The sequence below is a fragment of the Taurulus bubalis genome, assembly GCF_910589615.1.
Source record: "Taurulus bubalis genome assembly, chromosome: 14".
NCBI lineage: Eukaryota > Metazoa > Chordata > Actinopteri > Perciformes > Cottidae > Taurulus > Taurulus bubalis.
The window spans coordinates 9,283,456-9,304,297 of NC_136602.1; the positions used below are offsets into that span (position 1 = coordinate 9,283,456).

Sequence of the window (20,842 nt, forward strand, 5' to 3'; positions counted from 1 at the left end):
GGCATGCTTAATCTACTATACAGCAGTTTAAAAGGGTTGAAAGAGGGGAACAGAGAAAAGAGAATCTTGCAACAAGGACAATACAGTACACAGTACATCAATGACAAAAAAATAAATTTAAATGACAGCTACTGTTCTGAAGAGAATATGTAAACACGCCACAGGCATTCCAGTCAATTCATTAAATCACGATCACAACGATGTCATGCAACTAAAAGTGAAATATATAAATATATAGATGTATTTTAAACATAGTGTGAAAGTTTTACAAACTAGGCTTGATCTCCGCGATGGGAGGCGTTCGAGACCCTGTGAGTCCCTGACTGCCCTCCTTCCCACCAGTCCGCCTACTCCTCCTGCTCCTCTCACTGCCGGAGGCCCTGTCCGTCGTCGCCACCTTTGCCCTTACGGACGCGGCCCCGGCCTCAGCCCTCGAACCTCTACCAGACCTGGATGAGCGGGAGGGCTGGGAGGGCTGGGAAGGCTGGGAGGCGTCCGACAGAGAGGTGCTCCGGGAGGTGCTGTCTTCCTCCGACTGCTCTGTCTGCGTCTTTTTCTCCTCGTCTGACAGGCGGTCCACCAACTTTAGCGTCTCCCCGCTAATGCCTTTAAAGTATTCGATCGTGCGCTTACAAACCTCACTAGGGTTCTCCTGTCTGTCCTTTCTACATGCTCCATCAACTTTTACATTGCTGACCTGATGTCTATCCTTCAATGGGAGCCTTGTGGGCAACTGTATGGCGGCTCTCCCTGTATCCAATGCCCTCGTTGGCTGTGAGGTAACCCGAACTGAAACAAGTGAACTAGCTGCGGCAGCAGGGCTGCTCTTTTTAACATCCTTGATGGGTATTCTAGACCTGGGTTCTACTTTGGCTATGGCTGGTTCTCGTCTCTTCCTGACCTCAACCTTCACTGCTTGTTTGGGCTTCTGTTTGCCGATGGCTGTTCCCTGCGTGTGAAATGACCAACCTGATGCTTTAACTGGAAGCCTTGACTTGGGCGGCTTCACTTCACTTTCTTTGACGGTTTCACTTTTCTGCTCTTGCACTTCACTGCTGCTGTGTACTTCCACTCTCTCTTCTACATCCCTACAGCATAGTGTTTCTATCCTGCTAGCTTTTTGAAGAGTGGGCTCAGAGGAGGACTGCAAATTAAACACTACACTGCCACATTGAATGTAGTTGGCCTGAACACTGGAGGACTCAAGGTTATTGTTGTTGTTGCAGTTTTCAGAAGGGAAATCTCTTCTCTCTAACTGGGAGTCAGTGTGTCTGCTAGACTGGCTCTCTGTACACTGACCCTCTATACTGATGTATTCTGGCACCATCTGACCCTCTGACATCTCAGCTTTACAATCGGTGAGATCCCCTGAGTCTTTTTTCACAGTTATAGAGGCAGCTATGCCCATCTTAATAGGAGTGCGTAATTTGGGATCAACCTTAGAGGCTGTGATTGTGCATGAGGAGGCGGTCTCAGCTATGGCTTCACAGGTGGGGGCATCAGTACCGGTATAGCCAGTGTCACTGCCAGGTTGTGCAGTGCTGCATTTTGCTGTTGTTGTTGCTGGTGTTGGTGGTGTTGTGCTGCTGTCTGTGGTAGTATCTATAACATTCACCATCCCATCTACTGTGGCCCTCTCCCCTGACTGAGAGGAAATTACCCCCAGGATCTTGCCCCCTCTCCCCTTTTCCCCTGTTTTAGGGTCAGAGGAATGCTCACCAATCTGGAAAAACTGAAGCCTCTCTTCAACAAAGTCCCGCTTGCTCATGTCAATAGCACCACTGCGGGTCATCTCAAACATCTTGCCTTCGTGGAAAGGGAAGGGGTTAGGCTCACTAGTTGGTGTGCTCTCATCAGTTGGGGTTCGAGCGGGGGTTGTGTCAGGTGTTGTAGCCTGTGATTGGTCCTCCACCGATAAACCAAAGGGCTTGGGGTCCTCATCTTTTGCTTTGGACTCAAAAACTCCATCATTCTCACCCCCTTTGGTTGACCAGGGGTCAAAGTCCAGGCCTTTGGTGGCAACAGTTTTAAAGGTTGAATTCAGCTCCTCTTCAAGTTGGTAGCCAAAGTAGTTTTCTGCCAAGCTCTGCCTTTCTGGATGTCTTCCTTCAAGGGTATAATCTTTCTCATCTCCACTGGCTGAGGATGTATTGGTTTTAGTCTTTCCATTATCTTCCTCACATTTCTCTTCCTCTATCACTTCAAGCTTGGACTGGCTAAATGAGCGGTCGGTTATTTTCCCATCATTGGACAGACTAGATGTTTTAGGGTCCTCGGTCAATCCATCATCTTCATCCTGAAGGTCATACCCATCCAAAGAGTCAATTTCAGTAGCATCGGTGTCATGGGAGAACTCAGCAGTGGTGGCCATAGAGCAGTCAGTGACTGACTGGTCATTGCCATTTTGGTCAGAGTCAGCATCATCCTCCTTTTCGACACCATTGATCGCAGACTCATTATTTCCGTTTTTCTCAGATTTATTGGGCTGTTTCTCTCCATCTTCTTTCATTTTGAAAGTGTACTTTTTGACAGGGATGGGATGGAAGACTGACTCATCATCACTAGAGTCACTGTTATCAGCTCCAGGGGGAATGGGGGATGGAGGCTGGACCCTGATGATAGGCTCAGCTAAGAGGTGCCTATCGTGCTCCTCTTGGAGGTTCACCTCAATCATTTCTGTATCTGCCTCAGAAGAAGCACAAGAGCCCCTTTTCTCAGGGTCGGACTGCTCTGCCTCTAAAGGAGGAGGAGGTGGAAACTCTATGTAAGCCACTCTTTTACCCCTTGACTTTTGTCTCTCTGTTTCCTGTTTTCTACTTTGATTTTCTGAGGAAGCTGGCTTTGATTTTTCCTTCGAGGGCCCCTTGTAGATGAAGGTCTTCCCATCTTCCTCCTCAGACTCCTCTGTGATAGGGCTTGGCATGCCAGGCATGCAGCCTATCACAGAGTCTGGTGTTCTTGAAGCCAGACTCACGTCCTCTGTGCTGGGGGTCTCGGGGATAACAGGACTTTTCCGAGAGCTGTCAATGAAAGTCACTTGTTCTAGAGTATCTTCTGGACTTCCTTGAAAAGATGGAGACTGCTTTTGCTTCACAGTGTAAAATGCACCCCTAGTCTCATGCACTGTCCTACTCTCATGGCTTACTATCTTTTTGTACGTTCCCAGCTGCCCCGAAGCCGTTTCTTTTTCATACTGCTTTCCTACTTGGATGCTAACATACACAGGTAAAGGTTTAATATCTTTGAACCCCTCTGTGACAACTACAGGAGTTAATTCATCCAAATACTCTACTTGGTCACTATCAACACCGTTACACACAACATTCGACAGGCTACCGTCTGATGAGTCTGTGGATTTTCCTAGTGATGATCCACGAGTAGACTTGTTGGATTCAGAGCTACTATGCAACTGATTTCGAGCTAAAGTAGGTACATGAGACCCTGTCCTCTCATGGGGTTCAACAGAGGCATCTAATTTTAAAGTGGTGGATTTGTGATTTTCTGAGAAATTAGATGGCTTTCTTATAGGAATTTGTGATTCCGAGTTTTTTTTTAGACTATCATTGCTATTTGGACTTTCTCGGACAACGAATTCTGTGTAGATTATTTTCTTGGTGCTTTCTTGTCTTTGTGAATCACTATTATTGCCTTCTTTGATCGAATCATGGATTAAAGACTGAGATAATTTGGGCGATTGGGGTTTATAGGTCCCGTGGTCTTGGCTCTCCCATGTTTTGAATAACTTTTTCTCTTCCTGATCTTTTCCACTGGTCTCATGCTTGGGTGAGAACTTGTTTGATTCACTATCTAGACGTCTTCTCGGGTTTCCCGGACTGTCTGGCGTTTTTGGAATGTTTGGACCAGCGAACACCTGATACACAGGGAGCTTACTTTCCTGGAGTTTCCTGATTGGAGGATTTGAATTTTGGCCACCCTGTGGACTCCGATCTTGCCTTTGAGCCTCTTGTTCAAACTTTAGCCTCACTGCACTGACTTTGGAGGAAGACATTTGAAAAGGTTTAGCACTTTCACCTGTGCTCCCCTGTGATTTAGTATCTCCTTGTTTTGTTGGGTCTGATTCGCTGTACTGCACCAATACTCTTCTCTCTGGACTGCTGGGCAAACTAGCACATTTCCTGTCACTGGAGCTGAACCTGTCTCTAAGCCTTTCTCTACTCCACTCTTCTCCACTACCTCCATTCCTATAAGATGCCCTTTCTGGACTGCTGTGTGTAGAACTGGGCCCGGATCGTGATTCTCTGAAGTCTGGTCTTCGAGATTTCTTTTCTGGAGACGAGAGCTCATCATTGAGTTGTTCTGTTTTCTCACGAAAGAATTGAGATACCTCACTGAGTTTTTCCTCTGCCTCCTTTACAGTCCTGTCCACTCTGTCCTCATACATAAGCTGTTCTCTCTCCTTACTTTGTGTGTCATCTGACACACGCATCCAAACTGATTGTTTTGGGCTACCAGGCTCAGACGAATACTGCAAAAGTGTCAGTTTGTCAAAGTTATCATCAACATTGGCCACTCTTCCAGATTTATCATACACATTTCTCGACGACCTAAATACATACTCTGTCCTTGGTCCAACTGATCTACCCTCACTGTGACTGCTTCTTTCTGGTGAGTGGAAGCGAGACCTATCTCTCAGATATTCCTCTGTGTCAGAATGAGACTGATCAAATTTCTCAGAGAGGAGCATTTTCTCTGCAAAATTATAAGATTCTCCCCTAAGCTCTGACGCTTCATCCTCATTGTACTCTACAGATTGCTGGCTAAGTAGCTTCAGTGTTTTGTAAGAGTCATCTGCCATTAGCTGGGCTGAACTAGGGCGACTATCTTCCTCTTGTGACATGGGTGTGTTCACTCTGGGGGAGTCAAGGTACACTGGAAGGGATTCCTCTGGCTCCTCCTCTTCCTGTCTATTCCCTGGGTAGTAATACATTTCCTTCTCTGCATGGTTTTTTGTCTCTCTGATGATGACCTCTGTCGGTTCTGTTTTATTGCCTTTTTCAATGTGAACCTCAATTATTCTTTCAACCTTGGGTTTGGAGTTGATGTCCTCAAGGACTCTTTGGGATGTTTCCTCATTGCCAGACTTGTGTTCAAACAGTCCAGCCAGCTCTCTAGAAGGGTCTTTGCCTGACTGAAAAGCCTTCATTATATCATGCACAGACATAGTTTCCTCACATCTCTCCGATGCTGCTTCTTTGCCAGGCGGTTTGTGGTACACCATCCTGGTGGTGGTAGTGATGTGAGTCTCCTCCTTTACCCTCATCCCTTTTCCCATTGGATCCTCATCAGGGATGACTTTTATTGAATAGCATTTATTCTGATCTGGAGTTAATGTAGCTTGATGACCTTTAGAATCTGAATCAATATATCGGACAGAATGTGCATCCTCCATTGCAGGTTGTTTGTTATCCTCTGGAGGCTCATAGCTCCTAATGACATGAACAACCTCAGTCCTAGTTTCAGTGATTACTGGGGGAACTGGGATATCCTGAAAAAGGGCCTTGGGGCCCAAGCCCTCAGCACTCTGAGGAGCAGAAGGTGTCCTTTCACTCCGGGTCTCAAAGCCACTGTCTGAGAGGGGACTTTTATCCTGTTCGTGTGAGATATCGTCAGGGGAGTCTAGCACAGTATCTGCACCAAAAAGCGCACCTGCTACTTTACTGATCTCTCTGTCTGAAGATGATGAGCGCATGTTTGTTGGAGGCATTTTGAGCTTATGCTCCTGAACTGCTATGGTGGGTTTAAGGACACGTTTCTGCTTCTCCTTGCCCTCTCCTTCTCTCTTTCCCTCATCTGCTTTATGTTTTGTGTCATGCATTTTGGAGAAAGAGCTGCTCCCAACATCATTGGTCAGGTAGTCAACCACTTTGGAGAGATTAAAATCTCTATCTGGTATTGTTTTGGATTTTGCTTGAGGAACCACAGTCTCATATCTTGGTGGATAGCTCCAGTTGCTTGGTGGTTGTTCAACTTGTACTTTTGAGAAGTGTATGTCATCCAAAGAACCTCTTGAAACCTTACCATCCTTCACAGCGTCTTTGGTAAGGATTTCACTCACTTTTACCAAATCTTGTTTTACTTTCTCCACAATTCTATATGGCTCCTCGTCCTCTATCCGAGCCTCTTTTGAAGAATCAGACTGAAATCCTTTATTGGCTGTGGAATTTGGGTCTGTCTGCAAAATGGCTGACATTCGTATCAAGTCCTCTTTCATTTCGGCTACATCTTTCAGGATCTCTTGGCTGGATGAAAGTGGCGATGCGGTATTTGATTTGAGGCCAGCAGAAAAAAGAGGCGCTTTGATTGGGGAGAGAGTTCTGGCAAAGGAAGACTGAATCTGAGCATTCACCTCAACGGGCACCGTCTTCCGCGGGGACAGAAGGGCAGCAGATGACTTGGACACCTCAGGTAACTTTTTAAACTGGGGCTCAGGCAGCACATTAATAACAGAGTACACTGGAACAGTCATTGTACTGGATGTTACAGTAGTGGTGGTGTTAGGAGGGGATCTCAGAGAGGGGTAAAGGGAATTAGAAGCTGATGATCTAATGGACTGATATGAGGAGGATGGTGAAGAGGACAAGGACTTCAAGGTGCCATAGCCCGCAGAACAAGAATTAAATGTTTTTTCAACCTCATCAAAGGCAGCATTGACACTTGTAGTCGCAGCATTGGTGGTTGCTTGTATTCTCTCTTGAAGACTGCTTGCGAGAAGAGATGTTGGAGATGAAGAGCGGTACTGTGTAGGTGACACAGTTCCATTGATCAAAGCTGCAGCACTTGGTGGGGTGTTGGATTTAAGTGGTGACGAAAGTGAGGAGAACAAGTTTCTTGCAGGGCCAGTGACATCTGAGGCAAAGGAACGCACAGAGGAGAGACCAGGGACTGTTTTAATGGGTGAGGAGGAAGATCCTGTGCCACAAGAGCCCCCCATTTGGGTCTTGTATGGCAGGGGTGAACTGAACATACTCAGGGAAGATTTGGGAGAGGTTGGAGGGGTCATGCTTATTGACGTTCTCTCAAGAAGAGGGCTTCCTCCTCCAGAGACAGTTATCGGGGAGGTCCTAGCAGACAATGCTGCCAGTCCTTTCATGGATATCGTATCTGGGGCGCTTCTACCTGGTGAGGCCAGGTGACTGGGGCTGACCTGCACTGGGTACTGGGCTTGCTGGGCTACAGTTTTGATAGGTGAGGAGATGGTTCTGTAAGATCGGATAGGAGAGGCCATGTCACTAACTGACTTTACGGATAAGGCAGGTGATCCCGGGATGTTGGTCTTGATTGGGGAGGCAGAGTTGATGGACCAGACAGACTTTAATGGAGAGGCAGAGGGCGTGTTGGATGACGAACTGGAGAGGGAGCCAAACCCAGACTTGGCTTGGCAAGGGACGGCGACAGGAACAGGCGACCACGCCTGATAAGATCTCGTTGAAAAGACAGGTTTGTGAGGGTAGCTAGAAGGCTGTGTTCTCGGCGAGCTCCGATCAGTTGTTTCTTCAACAATAATTTAAATAAAAGGCAATAAAAAAAGTAAAAATAAAATGTAACGGAAAATAAGTTGAAATAAAACATAAAAACCAGAAAGAGAAATTTGAGTCAGTCAGAAACAACATATTCACAGCAGCAAGACAAAATTTTACACAGGAATTTTAAGAAAGGATCCTAGTTAAAAACCTTGGATGATATGCAAATGATGGCCTAAAATCATTGACTAGTGACAAAATACATCCGATAAAGAACAGAGCATGTATTGGAACAAAATGTTTGACATGTGGAAGACTTGACAAAAAATGACATGATAACCAAAACTCACAATTCCATTGACTTTTGATGTGCTTAATCTATTTGCCTACTTGCAACAGTGCCTTTTACTGTACATGTTTGCTTGACATGTGTTCATTTGGTTTATTTTCAATGCCAGAAGATGACCCCACAAGTGTATACCATAAATACAAAAAATCACTTTACTTGTTTAGTCATGACTTAAAATAAATAAATATGAGGTTGCACTTTACAAACAAGTTACAGTAAGTCAGCCATGCATGCATGTCCAGCATGCCCTGCAATTCAAGTCATATTTGAATTGTGTCTTTTTCAGTTTATTCAACGTTTCTCAAGATATATCTATGAATATAATATTGATCTCAACATCTCTCTTTAAGAAAAGATTTGGATGGACAAGACTGGAATGATAAAACAAAACACAGACAGTAACTAAACAATTGTCAAACTTCTGTGTTATAGTATGCATTATAAAAACTGCCCATACAAATCCTGCTTTAGCAGTCTAAATGAAGGGAACTCACGTTAATGTAAAGTGCAACCTGTTACCACATCAATATACACAGCCGCACACAATCATAAAGCCAATAAGAGTGAAATGGTCAAAGAAATGAGAACTATTCAAAAGAATATTTTTATTCAACATGAATTAAAACATTTGTGTTGAAATGATAAATGAACAGACAGACATTGATTCCCAGTGTTTCCACAAATGTGAAATAACAGAACAATTGAAACAGGGAGACGTTTTGTCAACATGGAGTGGGTAAGCGAAGCGTAACACACAATAAACCATGCAAATGTTTGATGAACGACGGATGTTCAAAGAGTATGTGTCAGGTGAATAAAATAAATGATTGATGAACAAGTTTTGTCAGGTAGATCTATTTCTATACTAGGACTATATGAAATCAAATATGTACACTGTATAGAGGGACCTTTAGACACTAAAACTAATTAAAATCACATTAACATCTGAAATCCATAAAAAAATTGATGCAAGTAAAAATGGGAAACTCACTCGCTGCTGGGTCGGTCAAATAGCTGTAGCGCTTACGCAAAGCTAAGGAGGCAAAGGTATGACGTCGTTCTGGCTTTTCAGTCTGAAACAAACAAAAAAGAACAAAAGATGCTTTAACATAAAAAATATGGTGAAATGTGATTCGGATCTATAAGAATTAGGTCTAATATATTAATGTTAATTTGTTAATTTAGATATCTCAGTAGACAAAAACTGTCTTATTTTTAGTGTATCAGCACATGCTGTTAGTACTGGCACAAGGAGACACTGCAGGTGTACTGTAGTGCCTCCTCTGGAGAGTAATACATCTCTTCACTCACTGCATTTCTCAATGTCATAGCTTCAGACAAAATGTGCTTGTCTGTATGGCCTACTCCAGTAAGTGGTCAGCATGGGCATAAACCAACTTCCAGTTAGTTAAGGTGTGTGAAACGAATGTTCTCCTATTATGAAAATGCATTCCTCACTCAGATCATCAAATGTGGTAACACGGTACACCTTCCTAAAATTGAACTAATAGTAATAATTGTTTGATTTCAATATTAGGACAGTGATACAAATTTAGCCCGGTCTCCAAAAATTATGTTTATAGTTGGACAATTCTGCATTATGGAATTTACAGTATCATTGCCAGTGCAATTAATAGTGTGGCCTTTATGTAACAAGTCAAAAAGTAAGGAGGAGCGATGAATGTGTGTCTATATTTCATCCGCCTCTCCCACAATCAATGTGATGTTTAAACTATGACTTTTTACAAATCTTAACATAATGAATTGCAAAAAAAAACAACTCAGAACAAGGCTGAAATGATGATACAGCATGTCTTCAACCTCAGCTTCTATAATAAGTCTATAATGAACTGTGTAGCCAAAATACAGACACTCAGACCCTTAACGATAGAAATGTCCACGTTAAAACAAATTGTTTTGATTGCACGACCTCTACACATTCAAATCAAGCATCATACTATATCATGCTTTCAATCTAGCAATGGCTAAACATTTTATTTCATTACTATTTTTCACCAGATTTAACCATTTCTCATCTTTGCCCTGTGGGTCAAATACATGCTATTTTCCTGGTTTCTTCTCAGGTTATTGCTGCTGTATAACGGAGTACTGCAGTGTTTGATGTAATTTATCAAAATCAATGTTCTTGCTAATCATTGACATATCCCTAGTACTTATTATACAGAAAATCATTTTATTATTATGGGGATTATTTCTCCATTTAAAAAAACAGTGGCATTATGTAAACAAACTGAAATTTAAAGGGTTAAAATTCTAAAAATGAATGCATATTTGGTTGTTATGATCAGTACTAATGTTGGAAACAATAAAGTAGAAAACAATATCAATATATAACTTCATGGCAGTTGTTTTAACAAGGACATCTTTGTCCTCTAAGGACTTCAGAGCATAAAATGGGATGCACAGGAGTGTTGTTGTTAAAAAAGGTTTAATAACCTTCTGAATTCTCCAATGTCAACATTCTGTCTGACGGGTGGGTCAATATATTTATGTAGAAGTGATATCACACACTATAATGTAAGTATTCAAACATAAAAACAGCCTTATCTCCCTTTGGTTAAAGTCTCCTATAAATGTTTTGGCATGCAGCTGAGTTAGTTTTCGCTGTCGCAAACAAGCCAAGGACAAGGGTGAAGAAGGGAAACCCCAAAACAACAAAACAATGACTAAGACTAAATGATAAGAGTCAGGGTTTCATCTGAAGTTGACAAAAGGTACCATAGTCCTGTGTGAAACTTCCTATGAGTTAATAGTACGAATGGAGACATGGTGATTTCCTGTTGGACATGTATGGAAAGGAAGATAGAGATGGAAAACAAGCTGAGGTGTGGCACAGCAAATTGGCCAATTGTCAAATGAAGACAACAACAAATAAATCCTTGCTGATTAAAACCACTGCCATTTCCACTCATGCACTACATGGGGTCACTTCAGAAATCACGTAGCTGTGTAAAAAAAACATGCAGTCCGAAGCATCTTTTACACCAAGGTACAGTACAGGGACAAAATATCTGCGACACGCATATTTACTACAGCATCTGCAGTAAAGCCAACAGAAAGGACGACAAAGAAGAAGCAGTTCCATGTGATGATGAATAATCTGTTTTACCTCATCATCAGGATCAGACTCCAAATCCTGTGGTATTCCAAGATGCATTGCAGGAGAGGAAAGAGATGACACAATGGAGAGCAGGGACGTTATAATGAGCGGGGAGGTGGAAATAAAATTCAGGGGATGAAAATGGAGCAGCAAAAACAACAAAAGGCATCAGAATAAATCTATGGGATTAATACAAAATAAACAGCAAAGTAACAAAAGCAGAAGCAAAATAAGTTCAGTTTCTTGTGATCAATCTTGTGATCAATCGATACCACAACAAACAAATTATTCTTATGTACCCACAGTGAGCCAGGCAATAGAACAAAGCACGATGTGCATGTGCGGCTGCATGTGTACGTTGTGGGGTCTTATGACTGGCACAGGCTTTAACACTAATAAAAGACACAAGCAGCAGGCACTCATTTCTAGACCAAATGCACTTCAATGGCTCCTCTTGATGTCAGGACAACATCGCTGTCTGTATTTCAATTTCATTTACATGTAGATGGTATGATATGGCCTGGATGAGCTATTCCAACATGGTGACCCTACCTTCTTGTGGGTTGGCAGTGTGATATTCAAATTGCATATGGCAGTCTGTGGAAGGCCTTTAATGGATTTTGGCTCTCTCAGGAAGGAGAGGCGGCCACATGGCTCCTGGCCCATATCTCTGATCTGCAGAGGACAGCAAAAGGATTGCATCATAAGTTGACCGTGACAAAAAAATGTCAAGAACGACCATGCAAAGTGGAAAATGTGTAAAAAGAAAGAAGCATTTCTTCCTTTCTCAAGGAGCAGAATTTTTTTTTTTTTCTCCCTCTACTGAACATTTGGAAATTGTCTCACAGTATATAGATTCAAGCAGCATGCATTTCATTTGGCATGTATCCCCTTCCATGTAAAAAAGACTAGGACAACAATTGAGTTAGTGTGTAGCTCTGAACATTTACTGCAAAAAGAAAATAACTATTGCTATAAAGGTCGGCTGATTACCAGAGGATGATCGGACATTTCTGACATAATTTAATCAGCGAGGCACATTTACAAAGCAGAGCAGAGTGAAAAGCAGAGAAAGTAAGATGGCAGAGAGAGAGAGGAATATAGGGGGGGGGGATACATGTTATACCTTCACGTTGAAAGGAAGCCTGTTTTCCTTGAAGGAGAAGAAGTTAAAAACCAGCTGTTGCCCACTTTTGGTGAGAGGGGACAGGTTGCCATAGCAATCCACATGGATGGGCTTGCCCTCGAGAACCTACAGAAGTTTACAAACCAACATGCGGTTGATGGATATTGATGCATTGTATTTCACAAACACGTCATGATTTGTTTTTCATTTCTCATCCACATGAACACACGACCCCCACCTCGATATCTTTGCTCCGGGCCACTTCCTCAAAGTTCTCCTGCTGCTCGAGGGTCTTGTCCACTTTGTCGTCCGTCATGCAGAAGCAGCGCAGTCGAGCCTCAATAGCGTCGTTCATCTTGGCGAACACCACAAACTTGGCCAGGTACGGCACGCAGATCAGCTCCCGGTATAACTGAGACGCTAGACTCACCGTCTCAGGAATCTGGTGACAGTCTGCGAGCCAGAACCTGTGGAGGAGAGGAAAGGAGAGGAGAGGAGGAGAGGAGAGATCGGAGGAAAGAGGAGAGGAGAGGAGGGGATAGGAGAAGCAGAAAAAGAACGACAAATCTAGAATGAGCCACGTGAACAATTTGCTTGATATGAGAATGACTTAAAACTGATTCAAGTTTTGAACTATTTTTGTATCACACTGAAACTTAAGCAATGAATCAAACAAGCTGGGTTAAAACAAACACATGACAGCTGTGGAGAGATCAACAACAGGGTGCTCAGTTAACATCAGGCTGCACACTTGCCACATGATCCCAGTCTAGTTCATGACTTTGAGTACTATAACCATGAAGTTCGGTTGCTGAGGTCAGTTTAGGGGCAGGCCTCAACAATGAATGGGTAACGTGACTTTGTACTATTTTAGGCAAAATGCGTAAGTAAGTGTAACCTTGTTAGCATGCAGGGCCACAGAGAAACGTGATTTAACTTTACTAATAAAACCGTGAAGAGAGCACCGGGAGGACAACAAACTCAAAATGAAGTCACTTAATTAATTAAGAGTCAGCCAATAACATGTAGAGTCAGACTCTAGAAGTGGGGAACTAGCTCTCCTTATGTCTGCAGTGAAATAGAAGATCAGGAAAAGATTTGATGCTCTAGTCAAGAAAAATGCAAAACAGCTGCCCAGAGTTGAATTTTGCCAACTGACAGTAATGTGAGTTTTTGTCTTGTGATATATTTTGGGATTCACTGCCAACTTTTCGTTGCTTCCCGGTAGTGCACTGTCACCATTTTGAGGCACACTGAAATATCTTCTGGCAGTGATTTAAAAATTCCTTGGATGTACTTGTATATTCCAGAGGGGTAGGACGAAGGCTGCAACTAATTATTATTTTCATCATCGACTAATCTGTCAATCATTTTCTCGATGGGTCATCTGGTCTATTAAAACTTCAGAAAACAGTGACCCTTTAGGCCTGGAGCCATTCCATTTTTGTCAGTTTTGCTTGAAAAATGACTTCATTATCAAAATAGTGGCAGATTCATTTTTCTTTTGAACGCCTAATGTACTTAAGAAAATTAAGAGAAGCAAGACCTCAACTGCTTTGTGCTTTGTTTATCCAAATGGTAGAAGTATATATTTTATATATTTCACAAGAGCTGCAATTAAGTGTTAATTACTCAGCTTCAGAAAAATAGTTGTAATATTTTTATAGTGATCAAATGCATGGCACACTATGAAAAAATCTAACAGTATGTGTTCAGTATGAGTCTCACCTGGCCGACACATTTGTGGTGAAGGAGACGCAATCGGTGACAAAGGACAGCGGTGTGGTCCCTGTGATGTCCTCCCACTGGGCCGGGGACGTCCCTCCTGCATGAAACAAGCACCAAAAGATGAGCTCACTACCTTTCCAACCTTGCCAGAGCTTGAGCTTTTGTAATCCTCATCCTTTTATCTTCTTAGCTCTTCATCTTCTCTCTATCGACCAGTGGCTTTTGACATCAAAAGTAGACCTGATGTGCCCACAGCTATTCAAGTCACAGTGAGTCAATAACCCTGTTTCATGTAAAATAAATGGATGAGCAACTACGACTGGTGTCACTAAAGACATTTATGAGCATCTCAGGATACAATGTCAAAGTGTTTGTGTTAAATAACCTAATGCTAGGCCTGTAAAAGCATTTTGGAGCGAGGCACTGCTGCAGTGTTGTCGTGCTCTAGTGATCCTCAGGTCCACTTGCCTGTGATGCTGCAGAGCAGACGCAGGCAGGGTGGAGCGTCGCCTCGGTGGCCGCTGGGATGGCCTTCTGCCGATCGAGGCGGGACAGGGATCGTCATCGTGATCGGCTTGTGGAACTTTCTCCTCCTTGGCTCAACAGTGACGATGGGGCTGAAGGTAGCTCTGTTGCCAAGGATCGCCCTCGCCATGTCATCTGGCACAGGCTGGGCCTAAACAGACACACAGGAAGAGAAAAGGTTTGTTGGAGAAATGTTTGGTCAAACTTTCCCTGAACTTTCTATGAAATAGAAGCGTCAAGACGGGTGAGGCAGCATCAACTATTCAACCACAAATAGGTCAGGCATATAAATAAATAATAGGTTCAGTGGGCAGTAAAAGCTGAGTCATGAAACAGTTGCAAGATGCAGATCTAACGAGTCCTGCAGTACCTGCAGGCCAACACGGATCTTCTTGGTGAGCGCCCCCTGTGGGAACGAGGCCTGGACCATGGACACGGTGCTGCTGGACAGCAGGCCTCCGTCAGGACCCATGTGGTTAGACTCCTGCTTGATCCGCGACACCACGGCAAAATACTGAGGGAAATCGGTAGTGACGATGCGGCAAATGCGCTTCTTCTCCAATTCGATAGGACTGTCCAACTCTGTGACAGAAAATGTTACCCTCATGAATGTGTTTTTAAGCCACATTTAATGGTTGCTGTCTCTTAAAAATTCACTAAATTCTAGTCTGACAATATATCTTAATGTTAGGTACTATTTAGGTATGACATTTTGGTCAGTGTCGCAACAAAACAGGACAATAAATAGGCTAAACAGAGTGAAAGTTAGCTTTTCTAGGTCACCAGCTGACATATAGCCCTGGGTTATGTAGTGTAGGTTTTCACCTTCAGTTTAGTTCACCTTCATCCATTCACTGCGGACACAACAACTGTCTTTGTACAAACTGTCGTTGATAAATGTTAAAGCACACAGAATAACCTGTCCTTTACCTTCGTCCATTCCCGTAAGCAGTTCAAAGAGGTCTTCGGATCTGGCATCAGACTGGTGCTCCTTCCACGTGTCACCATTGTCACTCCTCAACACGATCAGCTCCCTCTCTTTCCCCCGCATGGACCCAAAGTGAGGGATCTCCACAATCACCGGACTAAAAGAAAAAATAGAACATGATAGAACTTAAGTAAGTAAAAGAAACCCCAAACGTAAGGGCAGCTTTGAGGTTTTAATGATAAGTCTAGTTAATTAGCTGTACTGGCAAGTCATGATATTCTAAGTTGATGTCAGAAAATATCTCAGTTTTTTCCCCTGGCCTGTTGAAGACTCATAAGAAAGAAAATCCCAAGTGTCCTACCCGAGGAACTGAGCACCCGCTGGTCCGACCTCCACCAGCCGGCTGACTAGCCCCTCCCCCTCCACCATGGGTGGGGGGTAGGCCAGCTTGTGCCTTTTGGCCAGGCGGCAGGTGATGCGTGTGGGCGCCGTACACTTCCGAGGAGGGATGATGATGCGCATGCCATTGTGGCGGCTGCCTCTCATGGAGCCGCCGCGGGCATCCACCATGAAGCTGACCAAGAACCTGCAAGGTGTTAAAAAAAAGCAACGTTAGAGGAGGAAAAGACGCAGACAGACAGATAGAAGGAAGCTTTACCACGGACACAAGTGAGGAGGACAATTCCCATGCTGTGATCACCGTACACCCAAATAAAGAAAGGAAAAGAGAGAAAATAACCAAAATAGAGAAAAAGCAAGAGATAGAACGATTGGAAGAAGAAGAAAAAAAGATGCTTTGGGTTCTGAAAGTTGGCAGATCTCACCTTCACGTGCCTCAATTTAGAACATTAAACACAGTTTGAAACTAAACAAGGTGCTAATGAAGTTGCAAAAAGTTTAGTTTCCACTCCTGAGGCTGAAGGTGAGACTATTGCCACATTTCAGTTCCTCTAAAGCAACACATATTAAAACACCTGCGCAGATGTTTCACCAAAATAGATATGTGATATGTGATGTGTCTTCAAATATAGAGCAGGTTTTGGCATCCCATGTAATCATTGACACAAGTAAAGAGTTAAGATGGAGTAGGATGTATTCTTTATGAGCAGCCCTTAAGCCTAAAGACAAACGTGGCTGTTATGTTCACTAACAGTGTTATGTTATGCTTTTTCTCTACTGTATGCTGGAAATAGCAGAATCCCTGTAAACTGTTGAGGAAGATTTATTTTCAACGTGCGCTGTGAGAGGAAGAGATGGCACATCGATGAAAAAAGACTCCCAAACACGTTGACTACACACTTCTAATATCTAGGCAGTGCAAATGAAACACCAGACCACACGGATGAGACGAGCACAGAGCGGAAGAGAGAAGGCCAAGAGGGGAAGAGAGTGTCGAGGTGAGAGGGAGACAGAGGTGGCGGAGTGAGAGTGGAGTCACTGCAGCATCGTGGGTAAGAGCAGCGAACTCAGTCATCACCTGGAGTCATACTGAGGGAGCGGGGAGGAGAGGCTGCAAAATAAACACAATGGAGGCAATGCAGGAGGCAAACCCCCAGAACCTAGTTTTAGTATCAAGGTTTCACAATCACTGTTGGGATCTGTAGTTACTAATGAAGATGGAGGAGAGATTAAAAACGGCAGAGGTGGAAAATCAAGGGAGAACACAAGACACACTGAGGACCAAATTACAATGAATGAATAAATAAATAAACAGACAAACACACATAATCTAATAATGAAACTGGACATGACAGATCCCAGTATTTCCTTTCTGAGCAAATGGTGCATTAAGTTCTGTACAAAGACAGCGACATTCATCCAGAGCAGCATTTTTACGATGTCATATATTCAAAGTATGTGAATGAGAGCAAAATCTTATCTAAATGAAACACACGAGTCACTGTGACATGAGCTCACATGGAGTCTGTTCTTTGTTTCTGTGGTGACGGGAATAGAACTGATGTCAGTGAAGCAGAGGGTGACATCTGGACCATGTCTTTATACTTGTGGTATGACATGAAAGCTTTCAGAGGATAGACTGTGTCTTTTGTTGCTGTAATGCAATGTGTACAATAGCAGCACTGCGGAAAGCCCACAGCACTGCATCATGTCTGCATCATTGCTGCAGGGTTTGCTGAATATTTACTCTTGGGGGGGGGAACAAAAGACAATACACCGGTTGTGTGCACAAAGCATAGAAAATGTATCATTTATGCAAGTTGTGCATGCTGTGTATGTGTGAGCTTTTGAATGTGGTGTATGTATGCGTGTGCAGTCTGGTAAACAGATCGGATGAGACAGTGCAGCTGGTCTTACCCGGAGTGAATGGGACTGGACACAGTGTTGTGGCTGTGGCTGTGGTCCATAGTGTCCGGAGTCCAGCTGTAGCGCCGCATACACTCAGAGCTGTAGTCTCTGGTCACATCCAGGTGCTGGGAGGGGAAGAGCCGAGGAAGAAGAGATACGTCACGAGAAAGAGGAGGATTGAGAGCGGCAGATAGATATGAGGTTGTAAATGGAAGGAAATATGCTCACCAAGAACACAAAAAAGAGCTAATATGAATCATTGTAGGAGATAACAGTTGACAGACATAAGTACCCTCCCTTCCTTTTTTTTTACGACCCTCGATTCATGCATGGTATGGGGCAATGAGCTTATAACATTCACGGCTTCTGAACTAAATTGGTCACAATCAGGGCAAAAAGAAACTATAAATAACACAGTGAATATGCTACACTGAAACGCACAAAGGTTATGTGCAGCAACTATGAAGGCCTTGAAAAACTAGAAACCAGCTTTAATAAATGATATATGTGAACATCGAATCATGAGAACTCACGTACGCTGAAAGAACATGAACATGGGAACGACCAAAATACAGACCGGCACTAATGAATGAGATGACAACGGCATGGATCCAAAACAAACACATATACAAAACTCAAGAGCAATGGAAGCTGAACCACAGGGACTGAACAAATAAACAAAACTGAGGAATGAGTCGGACATCCGTGAACTCTTTATACCTTATTGAGTGGGTCAACCAAGTAGGAAATGTCTTTACAGACACTCTGAAGCTTAGGGGAGAAGAGAGACAGTTCAGAGGTCACACTGAGGGCACTGTGAGGTCCAGACAAAGGATCACGCAGCTTTGTTTCACTGAAGGATTCAATTTCCACCAAAACAAACATGATCCTATCTCTGTGAAGATTAGTTTTACAAATGTAGTCAAACAATTCCTATATAACTGAAACTTCATCCAGCCTATGTAGCAGATTATTCAAAGATGAATGGACCACCATGGAGGAAAATGTTATTTGACCTCATGTATATTTATGATATGATACCAATGTAATGGGAAGCTCTTTGGAAGTCCAAAACATTTGCTTATTTTGTTAAAGAGAGTTGAGGGAAGTGAATATTTTGTCCATGTCTAGTTTGAGATATTGGGTCATGATGTCATTGAACTTGTTGGTTATGTCACTAATATTGTTTATGAGAAGGTTACAGTTTCTGTTTTGGCTCCAACCAGCGTCGGACAGGCGAGACGAGCTCTGCAGAGCACTGCGTTTTTTCCAAGAGGAAGCAAAGAGAGGCCTCAGAAAGCCCTGAGGTGTGAATAAACTCTTCGTCAAGGTGTGATACACTCTCCCTCAGCACTTTGGCAAAAAGAAAGCAGCGCGTCAACGCTGCTTCGGTTATGACCTTTGTGCAAGACAAGTAAAGCTACCCGGATTTAAATCTACCCAGCGGGTTTTCCCTCACCAGGCCACTGACAGAAAGACCACCAGGGAATTTGATGAAGAAGAGACATTAAAGCTTGAAAAACAGACAGCTGAAGATACAAAGGAAGGAAAAAGTGAACATCTACAGAGAGAAGGAGAAAAGGGCAAGAAATTGATCTTACCGTGTCCTTCGTGGGCGCCAGAATCTCTTCGATCATCATACTGTCCCGCGCATAGGAGCTCCGGTTGAGTGTGTTGGACCTATCCGAACTGAAGGAGCGGAGGCTACATGTTACCACGCAACCCGGCGCCGTGGGCAACAACAAGTGACGGGCAGGGGAACACAACATAAAACAAAAAGCAAGGAATCCGTTACTACATGCAACCTCCAGGGAACCAGCTTTTTTTATAACTGGACGGAGAGAGTCCAAAAGTTATAAATGGAAAATAGAGGGAGAGAGAGGGAGAGAGGCTGTGGAGCCCGCAGTTTGACAAAGATAAGAAAACTGCAGCAGGTTATTCAGAGATGGAAATGTGAGCGAGGTCAGTTTGTTTGCATTGAGAGATAGAGGGGAAGAGACTGAAGGAGAACACAGACGGCTGTTCAGAGGTGTGCGTCAGGAACACTGATGATCACTAAGTGTGTCTAAACGATGAAATATGACAGATTTGGGGAGAGTACACGTGTGCAGCTCGCTGACACATTTCTTGCACTGACAGTAGAAAGAAACTGGGGCAGCTCAAAACGGTTCAATCTGACTCGAGCTCAAAGACTGACACTGCTTTATTCTAAGATTAGCAGCTGACCTAGACCTGTTTCTGAGCAGCAAAAGACACAAAAGGGAAGCTGGTCTTTTCTATCTGTCCTGCTGCAGTCTGCTTTATGGCTGGGTGTGCGGTGACGTGAGCCTATTTGTGCAGCCTCTTGGGCTCAATGCGGTGCTGTAGATTCCTTTCAGGTCCTTCTTTGTGCGTCCTGTGCTGTTTTTGCTACAGGGTTTTTTGATCAGAGCAGAAGAGCCGACGCACAATCACGACACAGACATTTACAGTCTGCTGCGCACTTGTCTGGGCATATAAACAACGTATGTGATGAGTTTTTGGATGTGTTTGTGCCCTATGAGGGGCTTGCGAAGAGATACAACTCCGAGCCATATTTTGAATACTGTACTGTGTGTATTGATGTGTCCTGTGTGGAGGGGGGAGAACGGGCATGCGAGGGGGGCAAAAAATGCAGAGCTCAGCATGTTTGAGTGGGCACACTATTCAGCACAGAGAGAAGCCCTTTATTCAGCACTGCCTGCCTGCCCCACCATCGAAGTTACCAAGCAACTCTGTGCGGCCTGAATGGACTCGCTGGCATGGCAGCACTACCCCGGCACCACCCTCTGCTCTCAGCCCGACTCTGTTTGTTCTTCACAGCTTCCTCCTCTTTCTCATTCTGTCCATCCTCCTCCCCTCCCTAAACACTTCTCATTTTTCTTCTGTGCTTCCTTCTAATTATTGTGGTTGACTTCTTTATTGTCTGTCATTAATTTCTGCATGTCATGCCACCGCTGTCCCCTCATCTCTTCCTCTGTATCTACCGTCTCTATCACTACTAAGACTGCACCGTTTTAGGCAACAGTTCACTCTCCTCTTCCACACCACTACATTCCATGTTGATCAATCTGTCTGCCTCGCTGTAAACTACACTTCCCATTATCCAAATAACTTGATTTTTCTGCCTGGCATCTCCATGTGTACACCAACGTACTTGTGTTTTTAGGAAGGCAACTCTGTGGACAATCGTGTGCGTCATTGTGCGTACATGTGAGGGGTTGTGCGCAAATGCCTCTGTGTACGTGTGATGCCTGTG

General features: G+C 43.6%; 1 protein-coding gene across 1 annotated transcript in view; it reads right to left on the reverse strand.

The window, feature by feature from the left end:
* Positions 1-20,842, reverse strand: part of LOC306746755 (ankyrin-3-like) — a gene marked incomplete at its 5' end in the record, with an annotated part of 94,850 nt that overhangs the window by 11,934 nt on the left and 62,074 nt on the right. Inside the window, 15 exons of the mRNA XM_079229716.1 lie at positions 274-7,512; positions 8,822-8,903; positions 10,961-10,987; positions 11,504-11,626; positions 12,078-12,203; positions 12,316-12,544; positions 13,806-13,902; positions 14,274-14,481; positions 14,701-14,912; positions 15,261-15,415; positions 15,620-15,844; positions 16,736-16,768; positions 17,575-17,690; positions 18,286-18,336; positions 19,167-19,269. Coding sequence (XP_079085842.1) covers positions 274-7,512; positions 8,822-8,903; positions 10,961-10,987; positions 11,504-11,626; positions 12,078-12,203; positions 12,316-12,544; positions 13,806-13,902; positions 14,274-14,481; positions 14,701-14,912; positions 15,261-15,415; positions 15,620-15,844; positions 16,736-16,768; positions 17,575-17,690; positions 18,286-18,336; positions 19,167-19,269 — 9,026 coding nt within the window. The remainder of the gene's footprint in view (positions 1-273; positions 7,513-8,821; positions 8,904-10,960; positions 10,988-11,503; positions 11,627-12,077; positions 12,204-12,315; positions 12,545-13,805; positions 13,903-14,273; positions 14,482-14,700; positions 14,913-15,260; positions 15,416-15,619; positions 15,845-16,735; positions 16,769-17,574; positions 17,691-18,285; positions 18,337-19,166; positions 19,270-20,842) is intronic.